General features: G+C 37.3%; 1 protein-coding gene across 1 annotated transcript; it reads right to left on the bottom strand.

The window, feature by feature from the left end:
• Nucleotides 1-1208: 1208 nt before the first annotated feature.
• On the bottom strand, nt 1209-1646 carry LOC141673862 (uncharacterized). The gene has a single exon (XM_074480591.1). It carries the CDS (start codon nt 1644-1646, stop codon nt 1209-1211), a length of 438 nt encoding a protein of 145 aa, XP_074336692.1.
• Nucleotides 1647-21121: the final 19475 nt, after the last annotated feature.

Below are 21121 nucleotides of genomic sequence, written 5' to 3' on the forward strand. Positions count from 1 at the left end.
CTATAGCAGCTCATCTCGATTATGAGATTTGGCAAATGGATGTCAAGACAGCTTTTCTTAATGGAAGTCTTGAAGAAACCATCTATATGCAGCAACCAAAAGGATTCATTAAGGAAGGCCAAGAGCATCTGGTATGTAAGCTTAAGAGGTCTATTTATGGACTTAAACAAGCTTCTAGAGACTGGAATATTCGTTTTGATCAGGCAGTCCAGTCATATGGATTTGATCAAAGTCCAAGCGAATCGTGCGTGTATAAGAGAAGTGAAGGTAATGCAGTGGTTTTTCTAGTACTATATGTAGATGACATTTTACTCATTGGAAACAATGTTGAGATGTTGTCATCAGTAAAGGCATGGTTGTTCAAATAATTTGCATGAAGGACTTAGGTGAAGCGGCATACATCCTTGGGATCAAAGTTATAAGGGATCGCAAGAAAAGGATGTTGGCTTTATCTCAAGAGCCCTACATTGATGAAATATTAGCTCGTTTTAACATGCAGAACTCCAAGAAAGGTTTTCTACCTTTTAAGCATGGAGTTACTCTATCTAAGAAGCAGTGTCCTTCGACACCTAAGGATATAGAGAGCATGAAAGCAGTTCCTTATACTTCAGCATGTGGAAGCTTAATGTATGCTACGTTATGTACGAGGCCTGACATCTGCTTTGCTATAGGCATGGTTAGTAGATATCAGTCGAACCCAGGTCAGGAACATTGGAGTGCAGTAAAAACTATACTCAAGTACCTGAGAAGGACTAAGGAGTATATGTTAATTTACAAGGCCTCAGATCTATTTCCTTTGGGATATACTGATTCAGATTTCCAATCAGATAGGGATAAGAGGAAATCAACCTCGGGATATGTTTTTACTTTATCATCATAACAGTTATCATCATAATATTCTCTAAATTCTACTTTATCAAATTTTCGCCCATTATCCGTGACAAGGATTCGTGGGATACCAAACCAGCATATCACATTCTCCTAGAAGAATTGGGTAATCTGCTCGGTGGTTATCTTGGCTTGTGCTTTAGCATCAATCCACTATGTGAAGTAGTCAATGGCTACCACAATGAACTTCCTATGTCCCGATGCCAAGGGAAATTGACCAAGTATGTCCATTCCTCACATTATAAATAGGATGGGTGTTCTGATGGATGTAAACCTCTCTCGGGCTATCAAACTATCGGAGCGTGCCCCTGGCATATGTTTTATTTCTTTACATAAGCCTTTGCATCGGTTAGCATAGTTGGCCAGTAGAATCCCAATCGAGTTATCTTGTGAGCGAGGGCCCTGCCTCTCAAGTGCTGTCCACAAATCCCCTCATGGGCTTCCTTAAGTGTCTCATCTGCTTCAAGAGATCTCAAGCTCTTTAAGTATGGAATAACAAGGGACCTTTCGTACAGAAGGCCTTCAATCAATGAATATCTCAATACTCTCACCGACAACTTGCATTCCTCCTTGGCATCATCGGGAAGCCATCCAGTCTCAAGGTGGGTTTTGATTGGATCTATCCAACAACTTGCCACACCAACTGTTGCTATCAAATTTATGACATGTATAATAGGGGTCTTCAGGACCTGGAAGTATATACTTCTCGGATAGTTCTCAATTTTAGACGAGGAGAACTTAGATAGGAAATCAGCCATATTGTTCTCCTCTCTCGGAACGTGTTCAGCGTACCATTCATTAAACTGAGTCAGTATTCCATTCACGACTCTATGTACTTGGTCATAGTATCATCCTTGGCCTCAAACTCTCCATTTACTTGAGCAACTACAAGTCTTGAGTCTCCACAGATCTTAATGTTTTTGGCCATCACGGCTCTAGCCAAGCCTAAGCCGGCTATCAAAGCTTTATATTCTGCTTCGTTATTCGTAGTTGGGAAGTCCAAATTCAAAGCATACTCAATCATGAACCCTTTGGGGCTTTGCAAGACTAGGTCTGCACCACTAGATTTTATTTTGGACGCTCCGTCAAAATGGAGAACCGAATACTCTTTCAGAGTCGTACTTTTATCTTTCTCTCCTCCTTTTTCTGGGGTTACTATCTATTGCCCACCGACTTCTTGGTTGCTAATGGTGCATTCGACCACGAAGTATTCTAAGGCCTGAGCCTTGATGGCTGTTCGAGGCTTATACTTGATGTCAAATTCTCCTAACTCAATCATCCATTTGATGATCCTTTCACTGGCCTTTGAGCTATGAAGAATGTTTCTCAATGGTTGGTCCGTCAGGACTTTGATCTTGTGTTCTTGGAAGTATGGCCTTAACTTTCTTGACATTGTGATGAGGGAAAGCGTGAATTTCTCAGTGGTAGAGTAATTCAACTCTGCTCCATGGAGCACCTTGCTTACATAGTAGACAGGTTTCTGGAGTTTCTGTTCTTCCTTTATTAGTATTGCACTCACGGCTTGTTCAGATACTGCTAGGTATAAATAAAGGGTGTCCTCCAGACTAGGTTTGGCCAGCAACAAAGCCTCAGTCATGTACTTCTTCAGCTGTTCAAAGGCCTCTTGGCTCTCAGCTGTCCATTCAAAATTCTTCACCTTCTTAAGGGTTTTGAAAAAGGGCAGGCATTTGTCTCCAGAATTAGATATAAACCTCCCTAGAGCTGCGATTCTACCTGTCAGCTTCTGAACGTCCTAGATGGAGTGTGGTGGCTCTATGTCTAGGATGGCTTTGATCTTGTGAGGGTTGGCCTCGATTACCCTCTTCGAGACCATGTGACCCAAAAATTTTCGAGACCCAACACCAAAAGCACACTTGGTTGGGTTCAACATCATCTTATGGTGCTTCAGCACTTTGAATGCCTCTTTGAGATGATTAATATGATCGGCCTTGGCTAGGCTTATGACTAACATTTCATCAACATAGATCTCCATGGTCTTCTTAATTAGATGGGAAAATATCTTATTTACTAACCATTGGTAAGTAGCTCCTGCATTCTTAAGTCCAAAAGTCATAACAAGATAACAAAAGACACCAAAGTCAGTTATGAAAGATACCTTGGGGTGTCATTTTTATGCATTAAAATCTGATTATAACCGCTGAAGCCATCCATGAAACTCAGCATCTCATACCCGGTGGTGGCATCGATTAGGGTATCAATCCTTGGTAGGGGATATCAGTCCTTAGGATAAGCATCATTCAAGTCAGTGAAGTCGATGCACATCCTCTACTTCTCATTGGTCTTTTTGACCAATACGGGTTTGGCCAACAACCTAGGGAATTACGCTTCCTCAATAAATCCAACTTCTTGGAGCTTCTCGACCTCCTATTTAATGGCTTCCAGCGTGTCAGGGGCAAAAGTTCTCTTCTTCTGCTTCACGGCCTTCCGAGTTAGATTGACATTTAGCTTATGAGTTATAAGGTCGAGGTCAATCCCAGGCACATCAGCTACCTTCCAAGCAAACATGACACTAAGTTTTGTAAGAAATTTGTCAATTGGCCCTTCAAGGGTTTATCCAAAGATGCTCCAATATATGTGACCTTCTCTGGGTCTAAGGAGTCTAGGGTAATTAGGACTAAGTCCTCTGCTAGTTTCCCTTGAAGTTCTTCATTCTCACGGGCATCCATGTCTTCTATAGGGAGGACCTGCCCCCCAGTTCCATCAGGCCTAAGTGCTACAACAAAGCAATTACGGACCATTTTCTGATCTCCTTTTGCCTCACTGACACCGTTCCTAGTTGGGGACTTCAGTACCATATGGTAGGTTGAGGGCATGGCCTTAAATGCATGGATTCATGTTTAACCCATAATTGCGTTATAACTAGAGGCTGCCTTAACAACCTGAAAGTTTAACATTTGTGTGGCCTCCTTGGGCTCTTCCCAATAATTAGAGGAAGTTTTATTACTCCTTCTACTTGGCATTCCACTTGATTAAACCCGTAGATGGGTGTATCGAATGGAGTCAGTTGGGAATCATTATAGCCCACCCTTAGGAATGTGTCATGGAAATGAATATCCACGAAAGCTCCATTGTCCACTGGGACCCTCATAATAGGAAAATTTTCAATAATTTGTGTGATAACTAAAGGATCATCCCGAGCAAATTTCAAACCTTCAAGGTCTGGGTCATTGAACTCAAGTGTCATCTCTGACTCTGATCGCTTACACGGTTCTCTGACTATACTCATCACCTCCCTCACATAAGCTTTTTGAGAGTTCTTTGTAATTTCAGCTATTGTAGGACCTCCAAAGATCATGTTGTTCACTGGCCCTCAGGGCTGTGGGTTACGATCCCTGTCTTTACCACTTTGATAGTCATATCTTCGATCATTATCTCCTTTTTGGCCTTCAGCCTCTTCACCCTTGGTGAAACGTCCGAACTTCCCTCTTCGGATCAAATACTCAATCTCATCCTTGAGTTTCCTACAATCATCAGTGTTATGACCAATATTTCTATGGTATTTACAGTACCGGCTCTTGTCTCTTTTCTCGGGGTCTCCCCTTAGTGGCTTCGACCATTTGAACTCTTTGTCCTTCTCAATTTCCATAAAAATTTGGCTCCTTGAAGCGTTCAACCTTGCATATTAAGTGAACCTTGGCAGCCGATTCTTCATAGAAGAGGAGTCAAAGCTTTTTCCAGTTCGAGGATACTTCTCCTTGGCATCATACTCATGATCCGTCTTCCGCTTCTTGTTGTCTACGAGCTCATTACTCACCAACGTCTTCTTCACACTACTAGAAAAATGCCCTTAGACATCGGTTATAAACTGATGTCTTTTTTTCGAACCAATGTCCTCGCATGTGTAGAAAAAGGTAGGGGTCTTTAACATCGGTTTTTAGCCGATGTTAAAGATGTAAATAGACATCGGTTTCTTTGTAAATTGATGTATAATCAGCCCTTTTTTGAATAACATGTTAAAACTAGATTGTGAAAAATGGTATTTAGGAGGTTAAAAAGCACTTTAAATATATAACAGGGAAGAACTTTTAACTGATAGACATCAGATTCTTAAAAAATCGATGTCTTAGTCCATATTTTACATAGGTTTATTTACTTAACCGACGCTAAAATTAACTTATAACATCAGTTTTGTTTGAAGAAGCGATGTGAAACATCTACTTTAACATCAGTTTCTTAAGTGAAACCTATGTACATTGTTCTAAAAGACATCAGTTTTCTTTTGTTTTACTTTTATATACTTACAAAAGCGGTGTGTTTTAACATTTTAGACATCATTTTCAATCCTATAATTCAATTTGTTTTGTTGGTTTAGACATCGTTTTTAGTTTAAGCAGGTGATGTGTTTTTAGTTGCTTCACATCAGTTTTATAACAAGAACCGATGTTTGAGTTCTTTTTCTAAAAATAATAAGCCTGTGCATTTGTGAATAAACCCAGAAAAAATAAAAAAAAATACCAAATGAACATCCAACAAACAACCAGAAATATACTAAATCAACTTCCATGTCTACAACCAAAATCCAACCACATTCTCCAACAACCAACATCTAACCATTCCAACGTCCAACAAACAACCAACATCCGTATATCTACAACCAAAATCCAATCCACCATCCATATGCATCTCCATCTTCCAACTAAAATTTATACAAATTAATATATTTGTCTAAAATTGACCAACATAAGAGGAACCAAAACAAGTAGCACTTCCTAGTGCATATTTAAACATACCAAATAAGCAACCACTAAAGTTTGCAAAAGCATATTGTTCCCTTTTACTAGTTTGCAAAAATTAAGATCCGGCTTTAAAAACTTCATATCAACTACTGGATATATTCTGCAGCCTCCATTCACACCTCGTCAAGCTCGTCCGTCGTATAAGACAACCGGGTCTTGGTCGCCCACTAATTTTTAATAAACGTGACAAAGAATTAGCACATGAATTATACAGAACTGTTTATTTTAATAGTTAACACGTGAATTAGATATACCTTGGTTCTAAATGTCATTTCTCTTTCTAAAATAATATCTTTCATATAGCGCAGGACGATGTAGCCGCATTTATGACCACCGGGCTATTTGGGCGATCCCGTTACAAAACAACAAAAATCAAAGTCAGAACCAAAAAAAGGGGACTTCGCCAATATGGAGAGACAAACTAAATGCAAAACTTACAACAAGATTCTTTATTTTTGCAGGCTTATTTCCCCTTCCAGTTTTGGCATTAAAAGATTTTATTGCGCTACGTGATAGAATGACACAATGTCAAAATAAATACCTAAAAATAATCTAGAAGCATATATTTCAAAATTGAAACATGTACACATAGTGATTATCTTGACAGTGCTTTTTTCCAACTTAGGAAAATGATGTGGCTGAGACAAAGGATTGCAGATATAGATGTCACTCTCCCATATTATGACTAAAATCCAATTTTGACTATTTTTTAAAACAAATATAATAAAGTTAGAATGTGCGGGAAAAATTACCTAAAAATTAATTGTAACAAGTAAAGATTTACTTCTCTTTATGTGGAAGGAAGAATACACTATCAACATTCCCCTCTTTCAACCGATTGACAATGTAAGATTCAAAACCTTTATTGAGGGAAAATGTAACTCCAGGATCTCAGAAGGCAAACAGATCTAAATCATCATTCTCAGTGACCACAGTATGCAAGTAGATAAAAAATGGGCTCATCAGCGTATGCATTTGTGCAGAATAAAAAAATTAAAATAAAGCTATGCTTATGACATGTATGCCGCTATTGTGGATTGTCTGATCATGTCATACTCTAACAAGGCAATTATATTTTCATCCAAAACAAATATTTTTTTCTCTACTCCAAAGACCTCTACATTGCACGGAATCGGCAAAAAGGCCCCAGTAGCTTTAATGAATGTTTTCACATGTTTGTATAACAAATTGAAGCAACTCGGCACGTTCTTATGTATCTTTGCCCTGTCAAATTCTTCTTGCAGGCATAGAAACTCACTTTTTACTTTTGACAAAGGTATTTCCTTAACCTTTTTCTAAAATTAATTAATCAATCATTTATTAAATATACAAACCCCTTTTCTGAACATAATATGAGAAATTATTGGCGTCAACATACCTTTTTAATTACAGTCGGGAAGATTACCATGTCCCGAGGCCAAGCTAAATGTGAGCCACCAGCTTGGCAGATCGTCTCTATTTCACCACTTACGGGTACGGGAACCAAGGCTTCCTCCTGGATGCCGTCATCCACCAAAACACGAACACACCCAGCTGGCATAGGCACTCCAAGTCTTCCAAAACCATCCCAAATGCAACCTTGTTCTCAATATTGTCCACAGCCAGCTCACATTTTTTTTCACCTTACATTTATAAGGGAAGACATAAAAAATTAATTTTTGCAAAAATGTATTGTGTGCACTATCACATTTTGATACTACATGCTTATTACCTTTGGGTTAGATGGATCTTTGTCAAAAGCAATGCATTCATTGTCATCTTCAGCCACCAATAATTCCTTCGCAACAGTTGCTTTTACACCTTCATCAAGGATTCCATGACATGATGCTGCTTTCTCAGATAAATTTGGAGAAAATTGAGCCTTTAGAGCTTCAATCTGTGTCGTGAATTCCTTCCTTAATATCTCCATCTCATAATCCCTCTGTCGATCACGGTCCATCAGCTCAGCCTTTGTAATTCTTGTTCGTTTCTCCTTAGGTAAAATTGAAAAATAATGTTGGGGTGACGAACCCTTCAACGCCTCGAACCCGTCCTGAATGCTCAGGAATTTCCAAGGCCGTGCTCAACACATATACAACACCCAGTGATTGAAATTCTCCATTTTCCTTCTTCTCCAGCAAGGCATCCTGTCAACATAAAATAAGAAAAAAAAGTAAAATTACTTGTTTCCCTTCTTGTAAATTCTACTAAAATATTTTACTTACAATTTTGGCATTTATTTCTTCCACTTCTTTGTCATATGTCCCATTTTTTTCTTACGGCCCTTCTGCCAAAAAATCGCCTTATCTTTCTTCTCCCCAAGTTGTAACCTCCCTGCTTTTATCTGTTTAAAATATAGAAATATTTAAAATTCATGAAAAACAAACAAAAAATGCAACAACATTGATAGTTTCTTTCTTCCTCTTCTTTAAACCGATATACCCTTTCCTCGACATGCGGTGTGGATATTTCCGCTTTTTCACCCGCCCGCTCTGATCCTTACGCAATGGTTGTAGCAAAATAATATTATCACTTGCACCTCAAGATAATTAAATAAAAACTAGTGGCAATTTTTTACAAATTTATAATATTTATAAATTTATAAGTTTATAATCTTTATAAATTTATAACTAATTAACTATGTTTGATGTGCTTAATTTATTAATATGTCATATGTTCAATTCATATCACTAAATTAATAATATTTTTTTAGTTTTATTGTAGTCCTATTAAAAACAATATTTATAAATTTTTTATACCTCCCACTTCTTCGGAGTCCTATCTGCAACAAATTTTTTCCAAGAATCCTTGCTCACATAGGAATATTTCTTTGGAGGTTTCCTAAGCTTTTTCTTCTGTCCAACAAATGGCATGACATAGTCGGAAGTCAACATAGTTTTGAATTGCCTTCACTTCACTCCTGTCGACTTTAGCACCAAAGCCTCACATTCGGGAGGAATTTTAAATGTACTCTGAAGACAATTAAAAATAGATGTAACAACAATTAAAAACAAATGTAACAACAATTGTACATTATCCTAAGAACATGTACAATTTTTACCTCAATATCAGACCATAAGTTGGCTTTTAATTCCCGATCCACCTTAGGCCAACTTGCAATATCGATTGGAATCATAGTTCTAGCTAGCATCCCAATGTAGGACTGAAAGTTGTGTCTAGTATCTCCTTGAGGCTCTCCATACATATTGCATCTAACTTTAATTTTCTTTCCCTGAGCTTTCTTGATCACCACTTTGTACATTCTTGAAATACCTCGCGCAGATCCATACCTCTGTTTTAAAGTTTCAGTACTGGTTGCTGGTTGAGTTTCTGTTTCATTTGGTATTTCTTTTGGTCCTTGAGACTGACCACTGGCATCTTCTGCTATTCTAGATTCCCTACTTCTCTTCGGCTTTTTTAGCTTCTTAGCTGCTGGTACAAAGTCAGATGCTTCATTTGGTATTTCTTTTGGTCCTTCAGACTAATCATATTATTCTGCTGCTTTGATCTGTAGAGGTAACTCATTGGCTTCCTCGGCTGTTTTTATATTCACTACTTTTCTTGGACTTTTTCTGCTTCTTAGCTGCCATTTCAATCCTTTAATCTATAAATTGCAACAAAATATTAGTACAAATATATGCAACTAATAGAACATGTAGATAGAACATGAATAATTAAACCAAATGATATACATCCAAAAGCAATTGATATATATATATATGTGCATTAAGCAAAACGTGTAAAGCAGAAGTGTATTACATTAATTATATAAAATAAAACTCATAGTAAAAGTCGAAATAAGGGAAACCAACTTTTCTTTCAAACCAATCAGCAAACAACCGATTATGTTCTCCCGTGAGGCAATGATCACTCTTTTTCTTTCCTCAATGAATTTCTTCAAGATATTCCTTATGCTTTCTGAGAAAAAACATCTATTATATTCACTCACAATAATACTTACCAAAAATATATGGTTTTACAAGAAAGAAAACTGAACTTACATTATATAAGGAAATACTTCAGAATTGTTTAACATGACAGTTAAATGTGCCTCATCTCTCTCTTTCTCATCGACTTCCTTCATTTTCACAACGGATAAGGGACCAGAAATCCTGACTTGGTCTTTGGGAACACCAGCTATTTTGCAGCTCTCTTTAAGAAACTCGGTGCAGAATTCTACCGATTCCTCACCAAGATAACTGTTAGGAATATGTTATGTACTTGATAAAAAACTTGAACAAAATACTTAGTAGATTTTAGTTAAGTGAAATTGTAGCTTTCAACGGATGATCATTATCAACATCCGTTGAAAGAGTAGCCTATGTCATAATAAGATCGGTAGCATATTTTTGCATACTTGTATAGCTTAGTGAACTAGATGTCGTAGATTGGTCAAGTCATGTTAACTACTAGATTGATATGCAAGACAGGATGGTTGTAATAACCCCAATTTTTGGGAAATTTTTGAAACCCTTATGAATAGTGTTTTTGCTGAATGAGAAAACTTTTCATGCCACACTATGTAGGGGTTCTGATATGGATATTCTGAGATTTTATTAGTACTTTATATGGGATATAAGTGTATGTAAAGATCGTCAGAATCCAATTCCGAACACTTTGGTTTTTCCCGGAAATCCACAAGATACGGAGAGAATTGAGTATAAGGTAACAGGATAAAAAGGATTTAAATTAAAGGATTATAATAGAGGATCATAAAAAGGAATATAATGTATTGAGAAAGGTTAAGGGAACCTAAGTAATAAGATCCCGGGTATGATCCTTCAAACGATAAACGAGAACGAAAGTTAAGCAAACCGTATAACAGATCAGCGGTCATTAGGCAAACGATTAGGAAGTTAATCAAAGGGATTAGGGGGAATGATGTCATCCAACCAATAGAAAGAGGACAAGGAAGGGAGGATGACATCATGAGGATGACATAAGCATGACATGGGAAGGAAGGAGGTGTGGTAGCTTTGTAACCACACAATTTCAAGGGCAAGAAAGTAATTGACTAAATCAAATACAAAACAAGTCAACCAAGCCAAGTAAAAATCATTCTCATCAAAAATCAAAAGCAACCAAGGCATGAGTTCTTCATTTGCTCTCGACTTTTAGCATTTTTAAAGGCATAGAATTTCAAAACTCAAGATCCAAGCCTCCTAAATTGGTAAGATAATTCCCTAATCATCTTCATGCTTAGTTAGGACTATATCATGAGTTTAAGCCATTAATTCTTTCTCAATCTTCTTCATTTAATCAAAGAAGAAGACAATGAATAGTGTTTTCAAGTTTTTAACTTGAACTTTTTCTTGTTTTCTTGAAGATCCAAGCATTCTTAAGACTTCTCAAAGCTTCTTAAGGCTTCCTAGCTCCACCCACCACTTCAAGGAAGGTATACCATCTCCAAACCCTAGATTCCTATATATTATAAGATGATTTTGATTAGTGGGTTGATATTGTAGTTTGTTGTTATGATTTAGAGTTTGGGATTTGGAATGGTAGTGAAATGGAATGGTAATTGTTGTGGTTTTGATTTAAAGGAACTTAAGTATGATTAAAGTTAAGTTTAAGCATAAGTATGAATGATTAAATTGAATTGGTTGGGGTTGTTATGATGTGATAAGGATGGATGTTTGTTGTGTGTTGGATTTGAGGTTGGTTTGTGGTTGGTTTTGTATGGTTTAAAATTGGGAAATCGCGTAAACATAGCCGTCGTAACGTCCGATTTTATTTGGACTGTTTTTGTGCATAGCATTAGGACCCGAGAACCCCCTGCTAGATTATGACCACTGCCATGTTTAGATAGCTCATGTTACGAGCTTCGTTTTGATATGTAGTTCGTTCGATTCCGATGCACGGTTTAGGAGAAACGACTGTTTCAAGTAACGGCGTTTCGCGAACGAAACTTTTTCCCTCGCCTTACTTTGAAACATAGGTTAAAGACCAAAAAGGGTTAATTAATGTATGAAACATTTATGGTAAGTGTGTTAGGCAGTTGGTAAGACACTCGCGAAGGAATCACTTTAAAACTCGTAAAGGTTAAATTATTAAAAATGGTGGAGCCGAGGGTACCCGAGTGACTTAAGCGAATCGGTGAGCGCAAAACAAGCGTTAGCGTCTAAGTTAGTTAAAGTATAGATTTACAAGTGATTTTGGTTTAATTCCAACTTACTTGTTGTTTATAGGTTACCAGACTCGTCCCGAGCCTTTCTCACCCCCAAGTCGCTCAGGCAAGTATTCTATCCGTTATACTGTTGTTGTGATGTATACATTTGTATATGCATGATCTTGCGATAAATGCATATTGGTTATTTAGCAAATTCTTGCGATATATTGTAGCATGTGATATGGTATATATGCATGCCTGTTTCATATTCTTGAAATATATATCTGTTGGTTCAGTTGATAATACCTATGCTAGAGGATAGCGGTAACTTGCATATACCCTTAGTATAGGGACCCAAAGGTGAAAATATTTTCTAAAACCGGGAGTCGAGGATCCCGAGTAGATTTTTGTATATATGGATATGGATATATATATATATATATATTTATATATATATATGGTCATAGTTTTCAAAACTATTAATCGAATAAGGTTTATTCGATAACTTTAACTTTATTTTATTATTGAATATTATTTCGAATATTATTTGAAGGCGTATGACTCCTTTTATTTTATTATCTGAATATTATTTGAACATTCATTCGAGGGCTTATGACTCAGTTTATATTATTTAATGAATATTATTTGAATATTCATTTGAGGATCTATGACTCCGATTATTTGCTGAGGTATATTCTTTATTTTATTAAAGAATAAGGTGTCAATAATCAAACTTATTTTCGATTATTCAAATAAAGATAATACTTTCAAATAAGTATATCTTTGGTTATTTAATACTCGTTTCAAGTATAAGTTTTAATACTTCTACTTCAATTATTTTTATAAAGATTATTCTTTATGGGAATATTATTTAAATAATAATATTCAGTCATTTTCTAAATATTCTGGGGACTGATTTACTTCATTAAATCAGCTTTACTCCAAACACTCTATAAAGTATTTTCGAGTCTTCAAAATGATTTTTAAAAGATAGAGCGGATCCCAAAACTCATTTTTATATTTAAGATCTTCCTTTTTAGGGGATTTAAATACTCGCTCAAAACCTGAGGGATCCGGCTCTGTGGTGTGTTTTATATTCGCAACAAGGTTGCTGTTTTGTTAAATGAACTGATTACTTACCCAACACTCGGGAAGTAAAATTCTTGGAACAAGTTAATCCATTAACAGGCATCGCCTGGGAAATATCGGTGAGTTTTCCTTTCCAACTAGATACGACTTCTTGGTGAAGCCGTATCAACAAGTTTCTACTTGGGGAAAGGGGGAACGAGCTTTACGTTTCAGAGTCATGGATTTCATCTGAACTAGGAGTGGCATAAGTGGCCGAGTAGCGCCGGCCCAGCCTTATTATATTGGCCCAAATGGCCTGGAAGTTCCGCTAAGGCGGTCCATTCCTTAGGAGTTCAGTGTTCGGTTGACAAGTAAATCCGACAGGTTCTCCTCTACATGTAGAAAATGGTGGGGTTGCACTACTACGACTGATCATCGTAAGTGGTCTTCCTGGCGCGGCAAACTCCCGTAATGAGTTCATCATCCAATTGGATAATTTCTGCAACACTACCCAGAGCACTTCGATAGAAAGGCTACGGTTGGGCGATTGTTGAGTGTTGGCAGGGTCAAGTTTTCAAAATGATGTTTACATCAAATGAAGTATCTCGTAACTTCATTTTATTTTGATAATATTTTAAAGATTTAATCTATTCAAATCTTGCCTTATAGTTTCATCTATGTGATGAACTTTTGAAGCTAATTATAACTTGAACGATGGTAGTTCAAGTAGTATTTGGGAAAGATATAAGTATATTGGAGTATTTGGTAACTTCATCTTTTAAGCTTATATCTAATTAATAATTGTCTTATGAATGACAAAGATTTTCAGAAAAATGTTGAGACAAGGTTAGATATATGAGATCACCTTGCAACGATATTTTTTTTATATACAGTTATACACTGGGACTTTGTGTATATTATGCATGGAAGAGGACTTCCAATATTTTGAAAAGTATATATGTATATATATATATACTGAATATTTTGCGACTTCATCGCATTAAGATATCAACTTGGTTCATTTCTTTTGACCAAGACTTTCATGAGTATTATGAGTAGGCTCATATATTGTAAATCATTATACATATTATTTTGGTGGGCTTGCTGCTCACCCTTGCTTTCTTCTTTCATCACACAACAACAGTTAGGAAAGATGGCCAGACTCCAGCAGACCCAGCGCAAGCGCGTGGGAAGCGTCCCGCGTCTTCCCGTTGATGTTGTAGCTGCTATAGCTGCAGAGGTAGATCTATTGTAGATCAGACCATCTACTTTTGAGAATCAATTATGTATAATTATAACTTGTGGCAGATAATGGCAATTAAATGTAAATTTATCAAGTAATCATTTTGGGTTGTAATAACTGTTAAATGGTGGATTCAAAGACTTGTATTTATTTCAATTTCATCTCTGAGACTATAACGGGTTGTGGTGTGTGTTAGTATGGGGTCACAACATGAAGTTATTTATTATTAATTAAGTGAAGTGATACTGTGGAAAGAAAGACCGTGACAACCCGGATTCCCGACCCCGGATCTGGGGGTGTTACAGAAATGGTATCAGAGCCAAGCGTTATAAACCTCAGAGATGATGGGACGTTAAGATAATAAGTTCACTAAGATAATAAGAACTCTTGCCAAGTTCATAGTCGGACTACCTAACGTAGTACTGACAGTTAAAACCCTTATGGGAACCCTTATAAATGTAGCGATAGAAGCGTAGTTCGTTATCGTATATGGTAGCGGGACTCCGAACCCTGAAGTTGAGGAACATCAATGCGATGATGTTTTATTACTAATTGGAGATCAGATTGTGGATCCAATAGAGCGTCCTAATGCAGGACCGGATGATGTTGATATTGAGGATGTAGCGGTTGAGGATGTTGTCCTAGAAGGGATAGTTGCTGAGGAGGATCCCATGGAGGATCCTGACGAGATTGGATAAAGGACCACTGATGAATTGATGACCCTGGTTGGGTCGACTACCAGAGGTAGGATTGGCCGGTCACTACCAGAGGTTCGTTCAAGTTTGTAAAGATAGTAGCCCCTTTAACGCGGCTTACTTGTAAGACTGAGAAGTTCGAATGGACAGAGAAATGCGAGAACAACTTTTAAGAACCGAAGCAAAGGTTGGTGACGTTCCCTATGTTGGCGTTGTCGGATGGAAAATGAGATTTTGTGATTTGTAAGTGACGCTTCGCATAAGGAATTAGGGTGCTTCTTATATAGCACAGCAAGATAATCGCGTCTGCGTCAAGACAATTAAGGGAATTTAAAATTCGATATCCCCACCCATGAGCTTGGGCTCGTGGCAATAGTTTTGCCCTAAAGATTTGAGGCACTACTTGTATGGAGAGAAGTGTGAGATTCACAAACCATAGGAGCTCTAGTACATTCTTACGTAGAAAGAGCTCAACATACGCCAGAGGAGGCGGTTAGAGCTAATCAAGAATTATGATTGGGAGATTCTTTATCATTCGGGGAAAGCCAATATGGTGGCTGATGCCCTTAGTAAAAAGGAGAGACTCAAGATGATAATGTCTTTTGGAGAGTTTATAAGAGATTTTGAGAAAATGGAAATAGTAGTGAAGGTAACCGGAGCCGGTACCGAAAAGCTGTTTGAGATAGCAATACAGCCCGAAGTATTGGAAAAGAACATATTGTGCCAGTAAAAGTGATGAATGAAGGCAGAGAGCCAACAAATAGGTATGAGATTAATACCGAGAGTGATGATAAGGGAATAATGAGGTATTCCTATAGAATTTGGGTTCCAAAGGTTTAAGAGCTTAAAGATGAAATCTTAGATGAAAGCTAGTTTGAGGAATAAGAGTTAGAGCAAACCCTGAACGTGATAGTCAGGGAGGTTGCCACCAAGACAAAAGGAACCCATAACATGATGAAGTGGAAAATGAGGATTTAAATTATGTAAGATGACCCCAATTATGGGGAGTAGGAAGAAATATTTAGACTGAGGAAACAAAAGTCGAGTAAGGACAGGAGACCCGAGATGGTACCCCTATACGGCAATTCATGGACCTGTCTAAAGAGAACTTAGACTATTATCCCCAACCACCACCCTGAGGAGACAGTGCGGTGGGAAATTCTTTCATGACCTTTAAGTCGCTAAGCTCTCAGAGTTCCAAGGAACAAGCTGACCCAGTCGAGGCAAGAGCCTGGCTAAAGGAAATAGATGAATCATTTGAGATTCTAAATGATTGACGAACCATAAAAGACTGTTTTGTCACTTACCCTCCTAAGAGAGAGACCACCCGCTGGTGAAAGGCCAAGGAAGGCACGGAGTAAGAGATTATAATAAACTGATTTAAGTTCAGTCAATTGTTTTCAGGAAAGTACTTCCCAAGGTTATGGAGATAGTGTAAAAGCTTAAGAGCCAGAACAAAGGCAGACGAGTATGATGAATTATGAATCTAAGTTGTAAAAGTTATCAAGATTCGTTCTGAAGACACGAATCCAGAATGACGGGATGTTTGAAATCAATGCTTATGTTGTGTTGGTTCATGAAATAACGATAAGAGAAAGGAATATAAAGGCAAGAGAGTTTGAGGAATGATAAGGGAGTTGGGTATGAGGAAACCCTAAAGACTCGTAGAAATAGAAATAGAAAAGTAGGTAATCGTCCGGATGAGAGTGATTCACCATGAGTTAAATTGATGGTTGAAGGTATAAGAGATACATATATTTTATCCCCTGTAAGTTGGGAAGATTCGAGGAAACCTTGAGATAATTCGAAGGATAAATAATGAGACGCGGATAGACTGAGGAGACAAGAAAGTAAGAAATTAAGAAAATTGGGTGAAGGAAGTGACCTTCAAGAAGGTAAAGTGTAAGACCGGTGGCATGATACCCAGAAAGGGAGACGCCAGATATGAAAGATATCCCAACATTGAGATGACTGTTGAGATAAACAACAAAAGTAAATAAGGAATTATTAAGAAGAAGTTCACGTTGAACATGACCAATATCTTCCAGAACATCCATGTTATCATTACCAAATCAAGAAAGAAAAGTGGATGACCATTGTTATCTTTTGGAGGCCATATGGATTGACCTCAATTTGAATAAGGATGCTATTATGAAGTTAGGTATAGACTATCGAGGTGGGAATGATTGAATAAGACACCCTTATCAGGGATATATGACTTGATTTATCCATGAAAGGATGCAGGTACCTTTTAAAGGTGGAATTAAGGATAGAACATCGGTAACTTAAAATGAATCCTAGGGGAATGCATAAAGGTTGGAATTTCACCCTTAATAGGGACAGTATGAGTTTTGACAGTATGATTTGGAAAGGGTTAATGTAGCAACAACCTTTAAGAATCAGTGGAGAAATTTTTCAGAAGTATATAGACAATGGTTCTAGTAATAGTAAATGGTATTTTAATATGCCCTGTATCTAGGGAATACAGGAGGAACGATTGAAGGATAACCTTAGAGGTTTTACAAGGAGAAAGGTAATATTCAAAATTTTCAAGAATAGAAATGTTGATAAAGGAAATATGACGTAATTATAATGTTGCCAAGTGGGGCACGTGTTAAACCACGAGAAAGTATGGATCGAACCAGTAATGGTCGAAATTATTCAGGGCAATTAGGACTTAAGATAAAAGATGTTCTAATTATGATTGAGAGTCAGTCATGACAGTGATTAACCTCTAAAGACTGAGGCAATAACTTATGGAAAAATGGTGATTTTTTTTTACTCATCAGATTTTAAGGAAAGCATTTTCACATAAGCTGTGATTGAAATAAGGTAGAAAATTTATTTGGAGATGGTTAAAGTGACATTGACTGTAAGGAAATTTTACTATCAGGAAAGGCCAAAGAGGTGGCCGACACTTTAAAGGTAAGAGGATAATTATAGGCGCTTGTGCCAAAAGAATACAGTGATGATGGTTAAAACTGTGAAGGTTGTATTATGGTTTGGAAGATTGACATTCCTTCTGATGACTGTGCAATACCCAGCCGTAATAGTAGTTGGTAAAGGTTTAATTCGTGTAATCGCCATGAGCGGGCTATCTATCTTAGAAGGTACTATCTTGAGAATGAGCCTGGACCATGTTTCAAAAGGACTAAACGAACCTTTGAGATCAGGAGTGTTCTTCATGAATCAGAAATGGTGATTATGTTACCTCCTTAGAAGGATTTGATACGACATGTATGGACTCCGTATGGTTAGCTATTAAGATTTCATGGAAAGTGAATGATGACAGTGGGTCAGTGGTGGACCATAGTAAGGCAGCAATGATTCTGCGAGTAACGAGCTGATTACAACCGTGAGAGTTGTATTGGAATGGATGTTGAGATTGAGTACCACTAAACGGGTCGTGGTAGTGTATAAGTTATCATTGATAGACTAATTAAGTAGAGTATCTACCTATTGAATATTTATTCCCTCTTATGAAAAGAGAGTCGTATTACTATATGAGGAAGGTTGCGGTGCAAGCATAGAACTCTAGTAACGGTGATGTCTAAAATGAGATCCCAGGTTCGATTTTCGAAATCGAGGGAGTTTCAAAGGTGATTGTGTATAAGCTCGAGGAAGAGCATGGGTCCATAGAATGATGGACGGAATAGAAATATTTAGGCATGGGAAATACGATGCTATAATACTTGATGCTGATATAAATACGTATATGTTTTGTTCTCCTATGACAAACCTCTATAGTTCAGAGGTAGGTTCCAAGTCAGATATTTTGTGGCAGTATATTTTTTTTATATATACAATTCTCTTCAGTTCGTTCTTTTCTCTTCTTTTCATTTCATGTAAGTTGAGAAGAACAACCCTTCCAGAAGGGGAGGTATTGCCGAATGACTGTCTATCTGTGTGATAGAAGCCTAGTAGGATACCAACTATTGTTTAATTGCTTGTCAAGTACTAAAGGCTGGCCACCTTCTGTACTAACTATGCGAGATAACAAGTGTTCATGATCATAGTGATCTCTCAATAAATTCTTTTACTTCTATATGAAGGATTAAGCTTTCGAAAATAGAAACAGCTGAAAAAGGAGTAGTAAAGTTATGGTGGTATTCAGAATGGGAACACATTCGTAATACTAAGGTTGACGTGGTTATTAAAAGGTTATAGAACGCTAACGAGCAAAAGTATAACCAGTATAATATTAGGAACGGAAGGTAGTAGCGATTACGAACTCGAAAAGAATGGGTATTGAGAAGCAAAAGCTCTAATGCTAAACGCTATAATGAGAGTCTGTGCAATAGACTTGAAAAAATTTGGAATGATCACTTAACGCGGATTTAGTTATATCACGACAATAGATCATATGTCATTATCGAGGTGTCACCTTATGAGATCCTTGAGGGAAGATAATGTCGATCTCCCTTATGTTAGGATGAAGTTGTAGAGCGCAAGATGCTCGGACCCGCAGTAGTCCAAAGGACCAGGGATATAATAGATCTAATCAGAGGACGGCTGGTAGTAACCCAAGATGGACATAAGAGGTATGCTGATTTGACTCAAAAAGGACAAAGAGTATGAAATAGGGGGCCTATTAATGTTATAGGTATCCCCTTGGAAACCCTTGAAAAAGGATTGATGAGGTTCGGAAAGAAAGGAAAGCTAAGTCTACAATTTGTTGGACCCTTGGATATATTAAGACGTTTGGGAAGTTAGCATATGAGCTAGCCCTACCCCCGAACCTGTAGCAAGTTCATAACGTGTTCCACGTATCAATGTTAAGGAAGTGTAATTCGGATGCCAGACAAATAGGGGCATATGAGCGCATAGACATGCAACCAGACGTAACCTATATGGAGCAACCAGGAAGGGTATAGAGTAAAAAGGAACGAGTGCTTAGGAGAAGGGTTATCAAACTAGTAAGAGTTTGATGGTAGAACCACAATGTGGGAAAATTTACTCGAGACTTAGAAAGTGCAATGCTAAGAGAGTATCCCTATTCATTTTCTATCTGATTCCGGGACGGAATCCTTTTAAGGAGGGGAGACTGTAATAACCCCAATTTTTGGGAAATTTTTGAAACCCTTATGAATAGTGTTTTTGCTGAATGATAAAACTTTTCATGCCACACTATGTAGGGGTTCTGATATGGATATTCTGAGATTTTATTAGTACTTTATATGGGATATAAGTGTATGTAAAGATCGTCAGAATCCAATTTCGAACACTTTGGTTTTTCCCGGAAATCCACAAGATACGGAGAGAATTGAGTATAAGGTAACAGGATAAAAAGGATTTAAATTAAAGGATTATAATAGAGGATCATAAAAAGGAATATAATGTATTGAGAAAGGTTAAGGGAACCTAAGTAATAAGATCCCGGGTATGATCCTTCAAACGATAAACGAGAACGAAAGTTAAGCAAACCGTATAACAGATCAGCGGTCATTAGGCAAACGATTAGGAAGTTAATCAAAGGGATTAGGGGGAATGATGTCATCCAACCAATAGAAAGAGGACAAGGAAGGGAGGATGACATCATGAGGATGACATAAGCATGACATGGGAAGGAAGGAGGTGTGGTAGCTTTGTAACCACACAATTTCAAGGGCAAGAAAGTAATTGACTAAATCAAATACAAAACAAGTCAACCAAGCCAAGTAAAAATCATTCTCATCAAAAATCAAAAGCAACCAAGGCATGAGTTCTTCATTTGCTCTCGGCTTTTAGCATTTTTAAAGGCATAGAATTTCAAAACTCAAGATCCAAGCCTCCTAAATTGGTAAGATAATTCCCTAATCATCTTCATGCTTAGTTAGGACTATATCATGAGTTTAAGCCATTAATTCTTTCTCAATCTTCTTCATTTAATCAAAGAAGAAGACAATGAATAGTGTTTTCAAGTTTTTAACTTGAACTTTTTCTTGTTTTCTTGAAGATCCAAGCATTCTTAAGACTTCTCAAAGCTTCTTAAGGCTTCCTAGCTCCACCCACCACTTCAAGGAAGGTATACCATCTCCAAACCCTAGATTCCTATATATTATAAGATGATTTTGATTAGTGGGTTGATATTATAGTTTGTTGTTATGATTTAGAGTTTGGGATTTGGAATGGTAGTGAAATGGAATGGTAATTGTTGTGGTTTCGATTTAAAGGAACTTAAGTATGATTAAAGTTAAGTTTAAGCATAAGTATGAATGATTAAATTGAATTGGTTGGGGTTGTTATGATGTGATAAGGATGAATGTTTGTTGTGTGTTGGATTTGAGGTTGGTTTGTGGTTGGTTTTGTATGGTTTAAAATTGGGAAATCGCGTAAACATAGTCGTCGTAACGTCCGATTTTCTTTGGACTGTTTTTGTGCATAGCATTAGGACCCGAGAACC

The sequence above is a fragment of the Apium graveolens genome, chromosome 7 (genome assembly GCF_009905375.1).
Source record: "Apium graveolens cultivar Ventura chromosome 7, ASM990537v1, whole genome shotgun sequence".
NCBI lineage: Eukaryota > Viridiplantae > Streptophyta > Magnoliopsida > Apiales > Apiaceae > Apium > Apium graveolens.

Coding starts and splice junctions, on each gene's coding strand:
- LOC141673862 (XM_074480591.1), bottom strand. CDS start 1,646: ATGGCTGATTTCCTATCTAAGTTCTCCTCGTCTAAAATTGAGAACTAT.